Source organism: Triturus cristatus, chromosome 7 (genome assembly GCF_964204655.1).
Source record: "Triturus cristatus chromosome 7, aTriCri1.1, whole genome shotgun sequence".
Lineage (NCBI taxonomy): Eukaryota > Metazoa > Chordata > Amphibia > Caudata > Salamandridae > Triturus > Triturus cristatus.
This window is the reverse complement of record NC_140590.1, coordinates 1,172,564,382-1,172,580,399: the sequence shown is the minus strand read 5'-3', so window position 1 is coordinate 1,172,580,399 and position 16,018 is coordinate 1,172,564,382. Positions and strand designations below refer to the sequence as shown.

General features: G+C 47.1%; 1 protein-coding gene across 4 annotated transcripts in view; it reads right to left on the bottom strand.

Moving 5' to 3' along the window:
* Positions 1–3,400: 3,400 nt before the first annotated feature.
* Positions 3,401–16,018, bottom strand: part of CD2BP2 (CD2 cytoplasmic tail binding protein 2) — a 72,283-nt gene continuing 59,665 nt past the window's right edge. For all 4 annotated transcript variants that reach the window (XM_085618472.1, XM_085618474.1, XM_085618475.1 and 1 more), the window contains exon 7: positions 3,401–4,037. In XM_085618472.1, the coding sequence (XP_085474598.1) occupies positions 3,927–4,037 (111 nt within the window). In that variant the 3' untranslated portion in view covers positions 3,401–3,926. The remainder of the gene's footprint in view (positions 4,038–16,018) is intronic.

Below are 16,018 nucleotides of genomic sequence, written 5' to 3'. Positions count from 1 at the left end.
CTTTCCTATGAAAAGCTTGACTCGCCCATAACTACATTGGGGTTTCACCCCATGTAACAAAACAGGGAAGCAAACACACACACTCGGCCTACCTTACATACACATAACCTCACCCTCTTTCTTCCCCTCAAAGAAACTGAAAAACATTTGGTAAAGTGAAATACCTAAGGGCAAACATTTTAAAATGATATCATTTGTTCTCTTCTCTTGGTTGCAGGGTATAGCCATTACTCACAACTGTTTCCTTGGTCGTACTACTGTATCTTCTAGATACAGCCCAGGTTCATACCCTTTGCCCCTGATGCCCACTTGGCAAAGGTGTGGCCACACCCAGCAGTACTGGACACAGAATGTGGTCTTTGGCTACACCCTGTACCTAGTCCTTTTGCTACTTGTACCCGCTGAGCATGTCTTCCCTGATCACAGGGTATGGCCTTTAGGCACACTGTGCCCAGTTTCCCAGACACTTCTACTTGCTGGCCACGCCTAATCTCTCAGAGGCACTAAGCACAGTGCCCATCTTATGATAGGGTGTGGTCATTATCAATACCCTTTTCACCATACCTCTGAGCAGGAGGGATCAGTTTTGGCCATGCCATGAACTCCTCATTAAAATATCCTCTGAATACGGCATGCAGCCATGCTCATTAGGTATGATGCATGCTCCTTGATGACTGCCACGGAGCAACTCCGGTGAGCGAGACTAGGAAGCAAAGAGGGCAAGGCCTAGCCCGCGAACACGCTCGGCGTGCAGAGGGGAGCGTCGCTCCAACCAGCAGCAGCCCCGGAGACTCTCACCCGTGCAGTGGGCTTCGCAACACCCAGAGAGGGGTAGCACACCCAGAGTGACAGCAGAGCGGAGTAGGAAGTAACCGAAGCAGGTGAGATCGGGAGCGCAGGGACCCCGGATCGAGTTGGAGGCACTAGCGCAGTGGGAGCACTCGCCTGAGCCGGAGGCCTGCCGGAGAAGGGGAGACCACGAAGAGTGAGGCTCGGAGACAGTGCCTCGCCTCCTGTGCTGTGCGACTATTTCTGGATTCCGCCTGAAGCTGGGCCAGGGGATCGATGGCCATAAGGGATTGAATTGCAGTTTGGGGGAGGAGCTCTGCCGGCAGCTCTGCGCCTCCCGCCGGTCCCTGCCTGCGGACCGGGGTGGTGGAGACCCTGGAAGAGCCTGCAGGCTGTGTGCTGGGCAGGGCCTGACCGCTCTGAGGCCCCCATCATACGGTGGAGCGTTACTAGAGGCAGTGAGAGGTACCCTGCGAGAGCACAACAGCAGGGCCCGCGACGACCCTGAGCGTGGTGGCTGAGCTGCGCGACGGGCGAGGAGCGGCCGGATGGGTACGGAAAGTCAAAGGCTCAGAATTGGACACCCAGATGCGCCGGCCTACAGCTGAGAGGGAGTCGGAGCCAGTGGCGGTGCAAGAGTGATTGCTGCTGAGCATGGGCGCACCGTGCTTCTGTCCCTTACTTGTCTGGAGGCTTAAGGGGGGAAGGAGGGAAAGTGAAAGCACACCGCCATGCGCGCGTGTGCACATCCCTAGGTTAATTAAAGTAAACAAAGATGGCATCGGGCTGTCCACATGCGCGTGCTTTTTTTTAACCCACCATATGCGTGCACATCTTGAATTGATTACAAAAAGCCCTCGCATGGCCAGAGCGGCGCTGTGCGCTGCTAACGCCAGGCGAGACCTAAAAAGGGATATGTTACAACAAAAAAAGAAAAGAAACACAATTATATTAACAGCTACTATACTGTTTCCCTGCTAACAGACAGGGTTGCAAGTCTTTCTCATTTAAGATAATCGGTGTGCCTTGTTGGGATGCATTTTTCAGTCCTTTCTTTCCCCTTCAAGCTTTTGCTCTATGACATAATTTTGTGCAATATAGAGGCATAATTAAATTATTTAAAATTTCTAACGTGCCATTGGCGTTTCATCTAGCAAGCTCTGGGACTGCTGTTATCAGACTGAAGTTACAGGGGCAACAATGGTTCTAATGCAATAGAGAACTTTGTGGTTATGGTATTCTAGATTTGCCATGCTGCCCAGGGCAGGGAGGAGAGTATTAACAACCTATGTCCTTTCTTTGACTTACACTGAGATGGAGATCACCCTTACATTCAATTTGGGACTCAAACAATATGACGGGGAGGATGTTAAGAAAGTCAAAGGGGTGCTCACTTATAGTACCCATAACAGAAGAGAAACAGCTGAATCGTGGAGGGAGGATTCAGTGACAGACACACAAAGCTTTAAGATGGCTCTCTGGCAATGTATGATAAATCATTAGTATGTGTCAAAAACCATTACCAGCATAGTGTGAGAGTGGTATGTGTGCGTTCAAGTTTTCATCTTTCATTGCACCGGGCGTACTTCCCCAGGACCAGGTTGTTTCATTGGGTAGATCTGAGATTTACCTCTGTATGTGGGGAACTCCTTGTCGGCTCATATTCGAGGGCTCACTAACTACCTCCAGTTTAGGAAAGCCATCAAAACTTTCCTTTTCCCTTCTCTGTAGGCCTTCCTGTGCCTTTCCGTGCGTGGCCGTTCTTCTGCTGTTCAGCGCCGGGACGCCTCTTAGCTGGGGCAGCTGTCGCGCTTTACAAAACTCTCTTAACATAACATGTGGACAAAGAGGTACACTACTTACTACACATGATCTGGGGATGCACGAAAATATGGGGATGCACGAAAATATGGGGCTTCTGAGATGGGGTGGAGGAGGTATCTCAGCAACTCTGGACATAACAAAAGACCTTACTCCGCTACTGTTGGCCATGGGAGTTAGGGGAGGCCAGACTCTGAATCGCTACGTGCTCCTCTTTGGTAATGTTGCCCTGATGATGGCACGGCATGACCCAATCCGGAGATGGGAAAGTGCTGTGGTCCCAACAGTGCAGGAATGAGTGACCAGTATTAACTGGTGCATGAGGGCAGTAAAACAGGTGTACCAATCAAGGGAATGCCCAAAAAATTCAATAAAATCTGGGGCCCATGGCAGGCGGCGGATTGCATGGGCTTGTGAGACTTTGAGGAGCCCTGGTGGAGGGTGTGGACTGAAGTGCGGGGCGCGTCAGGGTCATGGAGTAGAGTGGGTCTTTCCAACGGAGTTTCCTGCAGGCGAGTGCACCTGCTGAACATTCATCCTTAACATATTCAGGCGTTTATTTATAGGTGTCTCAGGAAATGGAAATGTTGGTACAATGACTGAAGCAGCCTGCATCAGACAAAGGTTATGTTGTAGATCTATCCTTGGTTTGCTGCTGCTACCATAGCAGTAGTGTTTCAGATGTCAAAACTCAATAAAAAGATTTTTACTAAAAGAAGTTTCAATCATTCACCATGCAACGCTCAAGGGGCAAGTCACCACAGAAAAATCACAGCGATGGTTCGAGATGTAGTGTTTTAAGTCTTTTAAGTTTTTATAGACTGATTACATGAAAAAACTAAATAAAAGAACAAACGAAACACACAAAAACTCTCAGCAAAGAATTTTTGGTTCAAGGGAAAGCGGGTGTTTGCCATCTCCAAAAGCGCATTGGCCAAAGGGTCCTCTGCCAGACACTGTCCAGGACCTGCTTCCCCAAGAGCTTGCTAACACGAGTCCAAAAGCAAGCCAAAAGCCCAATTCCTGCATCCCTTATTTATGCTCAGATGGTGTGGCAGGTGGACAGAGCAATACAAGCCCATGCTCTTTGGAGCGGAAGCGCCCCTCCCCAATGTCCATCTTGGTAGTAATTTCATCCCTCGTTCTGTCCATGTATTCTGCCGCTCTGCCTCCCATGGAAGTGTTGACTTTGTCTGATGATGTAAAGGAGGAACTCAGAAAGGAAGAAAAATGTGATGAACTGTCCTTGCAGCAGGCACGATGAAGATGAGCTGAGGGGATTACTTCACCCATCACCCCCAGGCAGCAAGATCACATCACGTGTACAGGTCAAAGTCAATGCGCCTCGAATTGTAGAACTGCCCACCAGAGTTCAGCACCTTCCGGCAGTAAACTCCGTCTTCAAAGTAGCCTTGATCCACCCAGTCCTATAGGGCAAAGAGAGGGAAAGTGTTAAAGATGAAAGATGTGGCATTACTGCAACTGACGAGAGATCAGGAAAAGGTCAAAGGACCACAACATTGAAAGAGCTGCTTATCTTTAATGTGGCTACTGCACCCCGGAAAGTTCTGTTTAAACCTCCCACCTGGTACTTGCCCCTTATTTAGTTTAAAACAGTTTCACAAAATACCAAGTACATGGTTAAAGACAAGTTCTGTACCCAGCACCAGATGGCATTGAAAGAATTACAATCAGACCTGGGTTCAACATCACCGTTGTGCCATCAGGCTTTGAAAGCAGCTTTGAGGGTGCGCCACATTTGCCTCATGAGAAGACTGAATGAGACATGTGAATGCTACCTTTCTGGTGGCGGTTTCACCCAATCTGGAGGCTGTCTCTTAACAAAACCAGTGGGTAGCCTACCATCCAGCAGAGGTAATGAAAACTGCATCTTCACAGCCTTGCAGTACTGTTCCATGTCTACTTATCCCATGCGGGTATCTGAGCGAATATAAAGCTAACAATCTTGCGACTGCGTCCTTGGTTTCCTATTAGCAAACTGTAAGGAATTTAGACTGAAAGATAATAGAAAACAGGCGGAAGGACAACAAGTAAGCAACAAAAGCTAGCATGCCTCTAGAGCCAAGGCCATTTAATGTTAGGCATATCCCCTATAAGGAGTATTCCTCATCCATGCCTTCATCTGCACCAGCATATGTGACAAAATGATGGCAGACTTATGCAAAGCATGTGATCTACAGCTCACATGCCTCAAACATCAAATTATTCAAATAGAATTCAGACATCTTTTCGGAATAAATAAAAGGGAGCAAGAGTTTTGAGTGCTACCTAATGAAAGGTTTCTGGCATACGGGAGGCCTTTATAACACATGTGCACCTTAAGGAAGTATGATTGTTAAGAAAGCTGCTGTATGTCACACGAAGTCAACAGCTTGAACGGCTTATGCACTAAGCATGGCAGGGACTAAATCTAGTCCTATAACCATATGCAATCTCACTGAGGTGAAAAAATAGAGCCAGCCCATTGGATGACCTTTGATGGGCTTGTTGAGAGAAAAGATTCACCTTGCATATTCCTGCGTGCCTCCAAATACAGCTCACAAGTGTTCATTTGCGAAAGATACAATGGCAAAACCTCAATGTCTTCTTCCTGATGTGGGACTGGATGGTTGGATTGTCTAGTGACCACCAGAATCAGATATTAGTGGAGGCCCTGGTGGTAAAGATTTAGCTCCAGTGAAGTAACGGTAAGGTTGCATGGAGCATCAAAAGTTGTCCAAGGGTGGATTCATGCCTCAGATTATTAGAACACCAAAAGACCCACTACCAGGAAGTCAGAAAATCAGTGCCTACCTTAAAACAATGAATGACCACTGGAATGAGGGGGAGATGGAATAATACTCATACTGACCAGTCCAGCTTGCAACTATCCAGTAGGGAATTAAGCACATCTGCCCACCAAGGAAGCAAAGTTGGCAGGTTCCATTTTCAGACGTGTTGCAAATGCATCGGTCTCTGGTCAACCCAGGTCTCCAACATTGAGAAAGGACGGTCTGAGCTTAGGCAGGAGGGCAAGCTGTCTGCTCCAATGCCGAGTACACCTGCAACATGAGAGTCCAGGAAGAATGGATCCTGGATAAGGTTCATAAATCCATCAGCAGCCAGCAGAGCTGCGGGAAACTATCATACCCATCTCCGATGCAGAAAAGATCTGCATCATTACAACCTTGGACCAACAACAGAAAAAAAGCCTTTGAGGCAAAGAAGAATACCTTGAATACGTGAAGGTAGAAGGCTGCCTCTGATTTAGATTTATTCCAGAGAGCACTTATGGAGTGGTCCCAACAGCGGGAGCCCCCATCTGTACTTGGATGGTACTACCGTGACTATGCTCTATAGATGGAAGGGAATTACCAACAGACTGGCAGCATGGGCTCACCAATGTAGAAAAGGAAATAGTGTGTGGTAGACCGAGACCGGTTTAGTCTGATGTCCTGTAACTAGTCCCAGGCATTGTACAACTAGTCACAGTGCATGTCTTACAATGTCCAGCCAGAGCAACACAGAAGCCTCAAATAGGAAGGTTTGGCTTTTGAAGTCAATTTAACACCTGAGAGTTCTCTCAAGGCGACAGGGTGCAACATCTAATGAGGGCTTGATGCAGCAGTGATTACAGGTTTAAGTAAGTGGCTAGAGAAAAGTGTCAGGCCAATAAGGTGAAGAGGGTGGAACTCCAGATGGTAAGTGCAAGTAAAGAGGTAAGTACTTAACTGTGATCCCACAGTGCAGCAGGGTGTCTAACAGAATGATGTAGATAGAGAAGTCATCTAAATGCCCGATATGTCAGGAGGAAATGGCCTCCAGTGCTATTAAATAGAGTCTAATAAGGTTCATGACACATCAAGGTTAGTCAGTAAACTCAAGACATCTAGGGCAACTGCAAATGGATATGGCGATGTCCAAGAGATCAGTGGCAATAGAAAAGATATTGGCTGTTATACGCAGGCACAGTGGAATCTTCACTGATGCAAACATTGCTGTCCAGTGTTACTACAAATAAAGATAGGGAGAAATGGAGAACCAGTTTCCGTCTGCTGAACCAATAGATAAAGAATCTTGAGAAGTTTCAGAAAGTTGTTGCTAGAGAGCATAAACAGTTTGGAAAACTAAGTAATACTAAACCAGATGGGGGACTATGAGAATTACCCTCTGGCTTCTGAATTACTGGTGTTGGTTGAAAACTACAGAGGAGTTTTCATGACAATTCACATAACGCGCATTTCCTAACAAACACTCCCATACAAAATGAAAATGTATGAGTTTGGTTGTTATTTTTGGTTGTAAATGGTTCTAGTTTGGGGAATCACCTTTTGTAGAAGATTGATTAAAGGATCAACTGATTCATCTGCTATTCGTGAGGAACACGGTCTGCCTGAATATGTTCTCCTTCGAAGGGAAGGCCTATTAAAAATGTTGTATTGAAATCCCTAGTGCCCAGTATAGATGCTCAATGGTGAGCTAGCGCAGGAAATTAGTTTGTCTCCCGCTTCTTCAAAAATATCATAGCTGGTTTATCCAAGTATGCAGACAATTCTTCCCTGAACAAGGGAGGAGGAGGAAGTTGAGTACAAAAATGTTCTAACCACAATGAATGAAGTCAACTGTAAAGCGTGCTTTACATTAATTGATTTATAGGTCCAGCAAGTAAGCTCACCCCCCATCCTGAAAAGAGCTGTTTGATTGTCATTGTGACTGACGAGAATGGTGACTGAAAGTGATTTTCCTTAAAGGTTAGCTTCCTAAAGGAACCTGGACCGAAAGTCCAGAATCTCTCTAGAGGGGCGAATATTTCACAACTTTGTCTCTCTACTTTGGCCCTGATGAAGAGTCAGATGGTGCTCTAAGGCAGCAGTCTAAGATGGACAGAGGAAGCAAATGGATGAAGGAGACCAGGAGTCTTAGAACTCGGATGTCCCGGGCCTCAACGAGAAGTGGCCAATAGTCTCTTTGAATGCATCTGCTCTCTCTAGTCGATTGTAGACCATTCAGAGAGAAGTATCCAACATAGCTCCTATTAGGTGAACACCCTTGTAACTAAAATCAAGACTTTGTGATGTTTATGGAGTACTCCTTGCATTCCAGCTGCCAGTCATCGAGATAAGGTTACAGATGAATTGATTATAGCTGTGTACATTGGTGTTCCTTACAAAGTGCACCTTTAGAAGAGAGCGAAGGCTGAAAAGGAGACCTCAGTTTTAATACTGCTCACTAATGGAGAGGCACATCTGAGGAACTGTGGTTGTTCTTTCTTTCTGAGAATACAAAGGTAGTCTGTCGTCTTGGACCACAACAAATGCAAATCAGTACCCTTTACGCAACACCATCAGTGTTTGTGCCAGCGTGACCATACCGTATGAATTGTGTCAACTGGGAGAAATCAATTCAGGATGTACAAGTCAAAGACAGGCCTCTTTCCTGTTTGAAGGATGAATTAGGTACATGGAGTAAAGCCCCAGATGCTTTTCTGGATTTGCAACCAGTGCAATAGCTTTCAAAAGTGGAAAGCTTATGAATTTCCTGCTGACTCTCTCTGATGCCTTCTGAAATTGTGGAGGAGAAGCATGGGTGTGTGGAGGAAGGTTCAGAGTCAAATCTTAAGATCATTTTCAATAACTCATGGTCTTGAGGGGTAGAAGTCTACTTTGCATGGCATGGTCCTGCTGAGCAGTTCTGCTCTTTAACAATTAGAATGGAAAGAAGCGGAGTTACCCTAAAGGGAGCGATACATGTATTTGGGTCAGGTTTAAAGACATGAGAGATAGTGTCTGCACACGTTCACAAACTGTCAAGACTACCAAACCTTTGACTTTCAACTCCCCACCTAAAATCACATTGCCGTTGGTTGGTATTAAGTAGGAGTAAACTCATTTATAACTGCTAGGTCACCTTTTTTCATACATCCTAGCAGTCATATGTCCAGCAATTTGCACTTGTAAATTTACAAGTGTAAACATCTTTGTAAATGGGGTCTCTTTTTTTGCTCTGAAGAATCATTGGGTCGACTGTGATAACATTTATGGCGTGCATTGTGTGAGATACCCAAGCCTGCAATTGTGCCAATGCTGCTCTATTTAGTATTCAGTTAGGCCTCTGCTCAGAATGTGAGATTGGCTTCCTGCATTCTCTGCTCTCCAACATCCCTCAAGTTTCCCAAGCTGCACTTTGAATAGATGTTGCCGGCTAATCCTGCCTGACCACAGAAAGGAAAAGGTTGGTTACCCTGTATTACCCTGACTGTAAGCATCTGTTTGTGGCATGTAGTGCTGTAGATTCACATTCTGCGCTTACTTCACCATCTAGTGTTTGGCTCAGAAGTGTACATCTTGTTTTATTTCGAAGGAAGTATTTTCAAGTCATGGGACCTAGGGACTCCACCTATTCGTGGTAATGCACATGGGCATTGGCTCCAATGCCCTTTTGTACATTTTGTAGATTTTTTCCCCCATACGGAGGGCGAGACTAGATATGGAACATTGAGACACAGTAAAGATGACCATGCAAAGCAAAGTATTAAAGATAACAAAAATAAAGAATATCTGCAACAACCATAGGTGACCGGGTAGGAAGGCGGGCGCATGTGAATCTACAGCACTACATGAACAGATGATCACAGGATAAGTAACATTTTCAGTTCCTGGAATGTGTGGCTGTAGATACACATGCTGTGGATCGACTGTAAAGCCGTCCTCCCAAAAGCGGTGGCTTAGCCTGAGGATGTTGCTGGAAAAAGAGTACATAGGACATCCTGGCCAACCTTAGCAAGCTGCTTGGCCAACACATCCACACAACAGTGTTTGGTAAAAGTACCAGGGGTGCACCAAATAGCTGCTTTACAGATGTCAGATAGTGGTATGTTACCCAAGAAAGCCATAGATGTCCCATTTTTCCCCTGAGTAGAATGAGGTCTCGGGGGATGGGAAGGGTTCTTTTAGCTTTAGCGTAGCAGGAGGTGTGTGCACTTGGCCGCCCAACATGCCACACATGCCTTGGAAATAGCAAACCCTTAGTGAGGATTGGAGTGGGACACAAAGACCTTTTGTGTCTTACGGAAGGAGTTTGTCCTATCAATATAGTACATTAGTGCTCTCTTGCCATCTAAAGTATGTAGAGCTCATTCCGCTACAGGCTCTGGGTGCAGAAAGAAGACTGGGAGCTCGATTGTCTAATTAAGGTGAAAACTGGAGACCACCTTAGGTAGGAATTTGGGATTAGTTCTCAGAACCACCCAATCATGATGGGCTTGAAAGACAGGCTCTCCACAGCTTCCTGAAGGCACAAATGAGGAGCTGGAAGCCCTGTTGGCTCTTGAGGAACTCAGAGCAGCGTTGAGCATGCTCCCTCACTCAAAGGCTCCGGGAGGGGATGGTTTCCAAGACTAATTTTATCAGACCCACGTGGTGGAAACCACAACGCCTACTAGACGTTTTTCTCGAAGCGCAGAACACAGGGTAACTCCCACCAACTATGCAGGAGGGGGAGATCTGCATGTTCCTAAAACCAAGGGGAGACGAAACTACCCCAACGGTTTATCTGCCAATCGCAATGATCAATTTAGAAAGGAACATTTTGTGCAAACTGCTGCCAAATTGGCTAGCCCCTCACGTGACAGCCTTGGTTCACGATGGGAAGATTAGCCATCTCTAAGATGGCCTCCTTCCCAGATGTCTGTACTTACTCCAGAACACGTTGTGTCCAATCTCAGCACCAGTATTTCAACAGCTGAACGCGCTCCTTATCTCACTCCAATGGGCACAATAGAGTAGCATTGGCCACATTAACCAAGCCTTATGCAGTGGGTGGATTGGAGGTCCCACATTTGGGCCTCTATTAATATGCGACCCAATTACAATTCACAGAACGATGGCTGGACACAGATCCTAGTTGGGGGAGACAGCTCTTGGCAGGAATGGTGGACTTCGGTTGCCTTCTTGAACTACTAATGGAGGGGACTACTAATGGAGGGGGAATAGATGGCCAGAGTGTGGCAACGGTTTGTAGAGGCAGTACTTAAGCGTGCACTGTTTAATAGAGAACTTCCAATTTGGATATCAAAACCAGTCAGGCAGATGGCAATCAGTATGTCCTTCCAGACATGGAGAGGGAGGGGATGAGAAATATGGGCCGACCTGTACCCAGACGAGTCCTTCATCTCATTTGAAAATGCCCTTGAAGAGTTTGGTCTAGGCCAGTTGCAATTCTTGCAACATGTGGGACTAGCAAAAACGGTTAAATACACCTAGACGTGTTATCCTGAAGCCCCGCAACTTACTCAGACCGCTGAGATACTGCTGGCCTATGATTCGGGTAGACACTGGATTACGCACCTTTACAGAGCAATGCGCTCAGATAAGGTAGACATCACACCATTTGGCCTGGAATTTAGACCTTGATATCCCAATGGGAGATGTGGACTGGCAACGGGTATGTGAACTAACACGAATGGTCTATAGCAATGTCCGCTTTCGAATGATACATCACAATTCTTTGCAAAGAACCTAATTTAAACATAAAGATCTCCATCATATGACTGAGTCTCGACTGGATACATGTTCTCAGTGTAATAGCAGGGGGGGGAAGGCTTTTTACACTTAGCATGGTCCTGCGATGCAGTACACAGATTCTGGCAACTAGTAGTGGAAGAAATGGCGCGTGCCACTCGACTACCCAGTGAGTTGACAGCGCAATGTTGTTTACTGGGCTTCTTCAGAAGCCCGAAGGGCCTAAAATAACGTATACGTTTGGTCAACTGGTCATGGTCCTGGCACGACTCAGAACTGCAGTTAAATGGATGTCCCTGCGAGCTCAGACAATAGCACTCTGACATAGGTATGTGGCCGAGTGGGCCCTAGCCGAGGAGACACATATACGACGTAGCAGGAGGGATGACAAACTAAGATACGCTAAACAACTGGTGGGCCCTTACAGACAAACTTCGAGCTCCTGATTCCAGGGCGACAACAGACTTGACGCATGCTCTGATTCCAGTGATGCAGAGTAGTAGTAGGTCCACGTAATTATTATGAGGTACCATTACAGACAGGGAAGGGGACCCCTTGTCAATCTCCTCGAGAACAGGGAAGCAGATCTGTATGTATAAGATTACTGAATGCTTTTTGGTTGACCTTCTCATGTATAAACTGTATTGGCAAGCTATGTCTGACCGCCCATTTATAAGTTGATTATATGAAAAATAAAGTTCTTTTAAAAAAAAAACGGCACTACCAAGGTAAGAGCATGTATCTCACTAACCCGCCTGAGAAAAGTGGTGGCTGGAAGGAAGGCCATAATCCAGGGAAGGAAGTGCATTGGGCAATAGTGTAGAGGTTCAAAAGGCGGGCCCATGAGTCTCGTGAGAAATATTTGAAGATTTCACACAGGAGCAGGAGGAGACCGGGGTGGGATAATCCATTTAAGGCCTTCCATGGAAGCCTTGATGACTGGTACTTTGAATAATGAAACATGATGTTCTGTAAGGAAGTCACATGTAATCGAATGAAATTGTTGGCCAGGTCTGACCTTTGTACGGAAGGAGGTAACAAACAATGTTCTGTACAGATGCTTCGAGAGGATTGATATGTTTAGGGTGACAGTAGTGTACAAACCGTTTCCCTTTGGCTGCGTAGCAGCCTATGGGAGTGGGCTTGCAGGCCTTCTTGAGAATAGACAGAAGGTTCAGGTAACCAAACTCTCAGACCTCAGGAGCGAAATCACAAGGTTGAGTTGCTGACGGTTGGGATGCCTGAGAGTGCCATGGTGTTGTGTGCGAAGGTCAGAGTCTGTTGGGGAGCTTCGCGTGGGGAACTCAAGAGTTTGAGCAAGGTAGTGTACCATGGTTGACGTGCCCAGTTTGGTGTCATCAAGATGAGAAGGAGAGATGTTTGCCTCGGCTTCCGGACCACAAAGGGTAGAAGTGGGTGAGGCGGACAAGCATAGGCAAATATACCTGACCAATTCTTCCATTCTGCATTGCACATGGACTATGGGTGCGGTAGCCTGGCACCGAAGTTTGGTGAACTTATTGATGCGTCCTGCAGAGCAGGTCTTCCAAATCGATGTCCACTCCAGGAATGTGTTGGTTGAGCAGGTGACTATGGAATGTATTGCCCACTGTCAACTCGAAGTGATTGATGTGGAGGGATTGCTGGCCAGATGACCAGTTCCCCTGGGCGATAAAGTGATTGAAACGCACAACCCCGGCCAGTGAACGTGGCATCCGTGGTGATGGTCTCTTGTAGGACCAGGTGTACGAAGGTCCACCCCTGCAAATGGTTGTTTGCCTTCAACGATTGTAGAGAGCGATGTGTGCAGCCCCAAACCAACATTAGATCCTCTAGATGACCCTCCGCTTGAGGCCATTGTGCCACTAGGTACTCTTGCAACGGGCGCATGTGCCATCTGGTGTGAGGAACTATGGCTATCCAACACGCCATCTTTCCCAGCAGGCACATCACAGTTCTGACTTTTATCAGGCAACCTGGAAGAAAAAGAGGTAGCAGGTTTTGAAATGCTTGCACTCTTGCTGGACTAGGGTGCTTTTTCACTATCCCCCGAGTCTAGGTTGGCCCAGAGGAATGGCTATATTTGAAGGGACTGGAGGTGGGATTCGGTCAGATTGATGGTAAAGCACAGACTGTGCATGGTCTGAATAGTGGTCTAGGTGTGCGCTAGGCGTAGGTGCGGTGTGGCGCTCTTCATCAGCCAGTAGTCCAGGTAAGGAAACACGTAAATGCTGCTCCTTCTGAGGTGAGCTGTCACCACGTCCAGAAATGTGGTAAAGATACTTGGGGTTGTGGTAACACTGTCGGAAGCTATGCAGTCCACTCTCTACAAACAGAAGGAATTTCCAATGTGCTGGGTGGATAAGTATGTGGAAATAGACAACCTTCCGAACGAGTGCAGTCATGAGGTTGCCTTACTGCAGTAGCGTTATGATATTTTGTAGAATCACCATATGAAAGTGTTCTGAGAGGTTGGACTTGTTGAAAGGTCAAAGTTCAGACCTCTCAAAAAAATAAGAGAAGAGGATGGGTCTGAGGGAGGCGTCCTTTTTGGGAATAATGAAGTACAGGGAATATACCCCCATCCACGATGTTGCGGCGGAAACAACTCTTTGGCCCCCTTGGCAAGGAGGGCCTGTATCTTCTTCTGAAGGAGATACAAATGATCTGGAGACAATTTGTGTTGGTTTCCTCTGCCCTTGTTTCACCTATGTCCACACCTATAGTAGCCCCATGAAAGTAACTGCTGCACAGGTCTTGAAAAGGTGGAAAAGATTTAAGCAGTGGAGGTTTTGGCTGCACCATGTTACTGAGAAAAGTGAAAGGAACCATGAGGGGCAGGAGTCTGTAGGGCGCCAATAGATCTGGCAGTGTCATTATCTTTCTTGGTCTTATCTAGCATCTCGTCGACCTGAGGGCCAAAGAGATGCTGGCTATCAAGGGTACATTTAGAAGGTGCTGCTTGACTTCTGGCTTGAAGCCAGACATGCGTGGTGGGTCAAAAGTATGCTGGTGTTTATGACTTGAGAAGATACGTCTGAGGTATCCAGTACATAGTGGATGTTGGAGATGGTCTTGCTCTCCACCACTATATCTTGACCCTTATTGGGCTACTGCTTTGAAAGGTGCTGGACAAGTTTCGGGAATTGATCCCAGTGGGGATGGTCATACCGGAAATGTACGCCTATAAAGTTAGCGAAGCGCTAATGTGTAGCAGACTGCACCGCTCCCCTTGCCCCCAGAATCGATTTTCTTACTCTCCTGATCCGAAGGGCGAGCATGCCCTGGGTGTTGGCTCGCTTTTGAGCTGTGTGAACAACTAGGTAGTAACTGTTCCCGTAAGTATGGTGAATCAGTGGAAGGCATCTTGAATTTCTTGTCTACCCAGGGTTTAACCACCTTCACTTTGACTAGCTCTCTAAATATTTCAGTGACCGAATTAAGGATTAGGAAGGTACACTAAGGATTAGGAAGGTACTCTAAGGAGCGTTGGGTGGAGGAGAGGGTCCCCATGAGGAAATCATCCTGCCTGTGTTGTACATTTATCTCGAACTTCTGAAAGGTGGCTGCCCCATGCAGGACCTCATGGTACGAGGTGGTATCGTCTGGGGCGAGGGCTTTGCGGGATACAGGTTTGGGTCCAGTAGAGGCTCTGTCTCATAATCGTTCCAGGGGTCTGGGCCCTGTTAGTGATATGGAGGGTCATAGGGTAGTTGTGGACTGTCGTGCCTCCCCCCCAGAATGTGAGGAACCCTGTGGTCAGTTTTGAGGTGAATCCACAGGCAGCAGAGGAAGGGAAAAGTGAAGAAGAAGGAGGAGTGAGTAGAGGAGAAGGATGAGCAGGAAGCAGAGGAGAGGTGGCCCTGTCGTGTATCTTATGCTTCTTGGGAGTAGGCTTCATAGGAGGATTAAGTGCATCCTCAAAAGTCAACTTCCTCTTGCTAGAAAGTGAGACTTCCCACAGCTGAGGAGGCTTTGCATGGGCCAAACTAGTGCCTGGCTGGATATGGATCTGTTGCTGATTGGCTTAAAGTGTTCTCTTAGTCACTGAAGAATTGGTTGATCGAATTCCACAGAAGCAGCGGAGGACGCAGCTGCGGATGAGGCCAAAGAGGTACGACATAAAGGCGGCTTCAAGGTCGATCTCAAATCCAATTGGATCTGGCGCCGAAGCGGGGCTGAATGTGTACGCTCGAGGCTTCAAGGACGTGGGCACCGAGTGGGGTGCGAGTGTCAGGACCAGCGCAGAATAACAGAATAGACCATGAACAGAAAGCAGGGGTGCATCGGAGGTCTCAGAGGTAGCCCGAGAGGTCGAGGCTGGTGCCTCTCTTTGGTGAGTTTAGGAGGAGATGGTAATCCCCGTGGTCTACGTCAGGTTCTTCTGCTTCAACGTCCACCTCGGAGTCAACACTTTCCAGTAAAAAAGCCCCCTCGACTTCGTCAGCTGGAGTGTCCAACTGTTCGACATCCGACTTCTCCCCCTATCCGAAGAGGTCGGGGTGTGGTCCACCTCCTTTCTGTGAGCCAAGGGTGCCGGAGCGATGCGGCAAGCTCTTCAGTTTCTAAGGGTCTTTTTGTCCTGAAGGGCAACACAACAAACAGGTGTTCGGGGTGCGAACACAGGCAGCAGAATTCGTGGAGGGTTGTCTTCAGATATTTGGGGTGGCAAGTAGGGCAGAACAGAAATGGAGTCTTTTCCACCATGGGGACATCCTCCACCGAAGTGATGGTATTCTAAAAGGTGGACAACCGAAACGGAATTGAATATTACACAGCAATAAAAACGGACGAGTAAGCATGATTGTTTCCACAACTAATGAGGAACGGATCGGAAGGCCCTGCGAGAACATCACGCGCTGTCAAGCCGGAGCTCACATAAACATGTC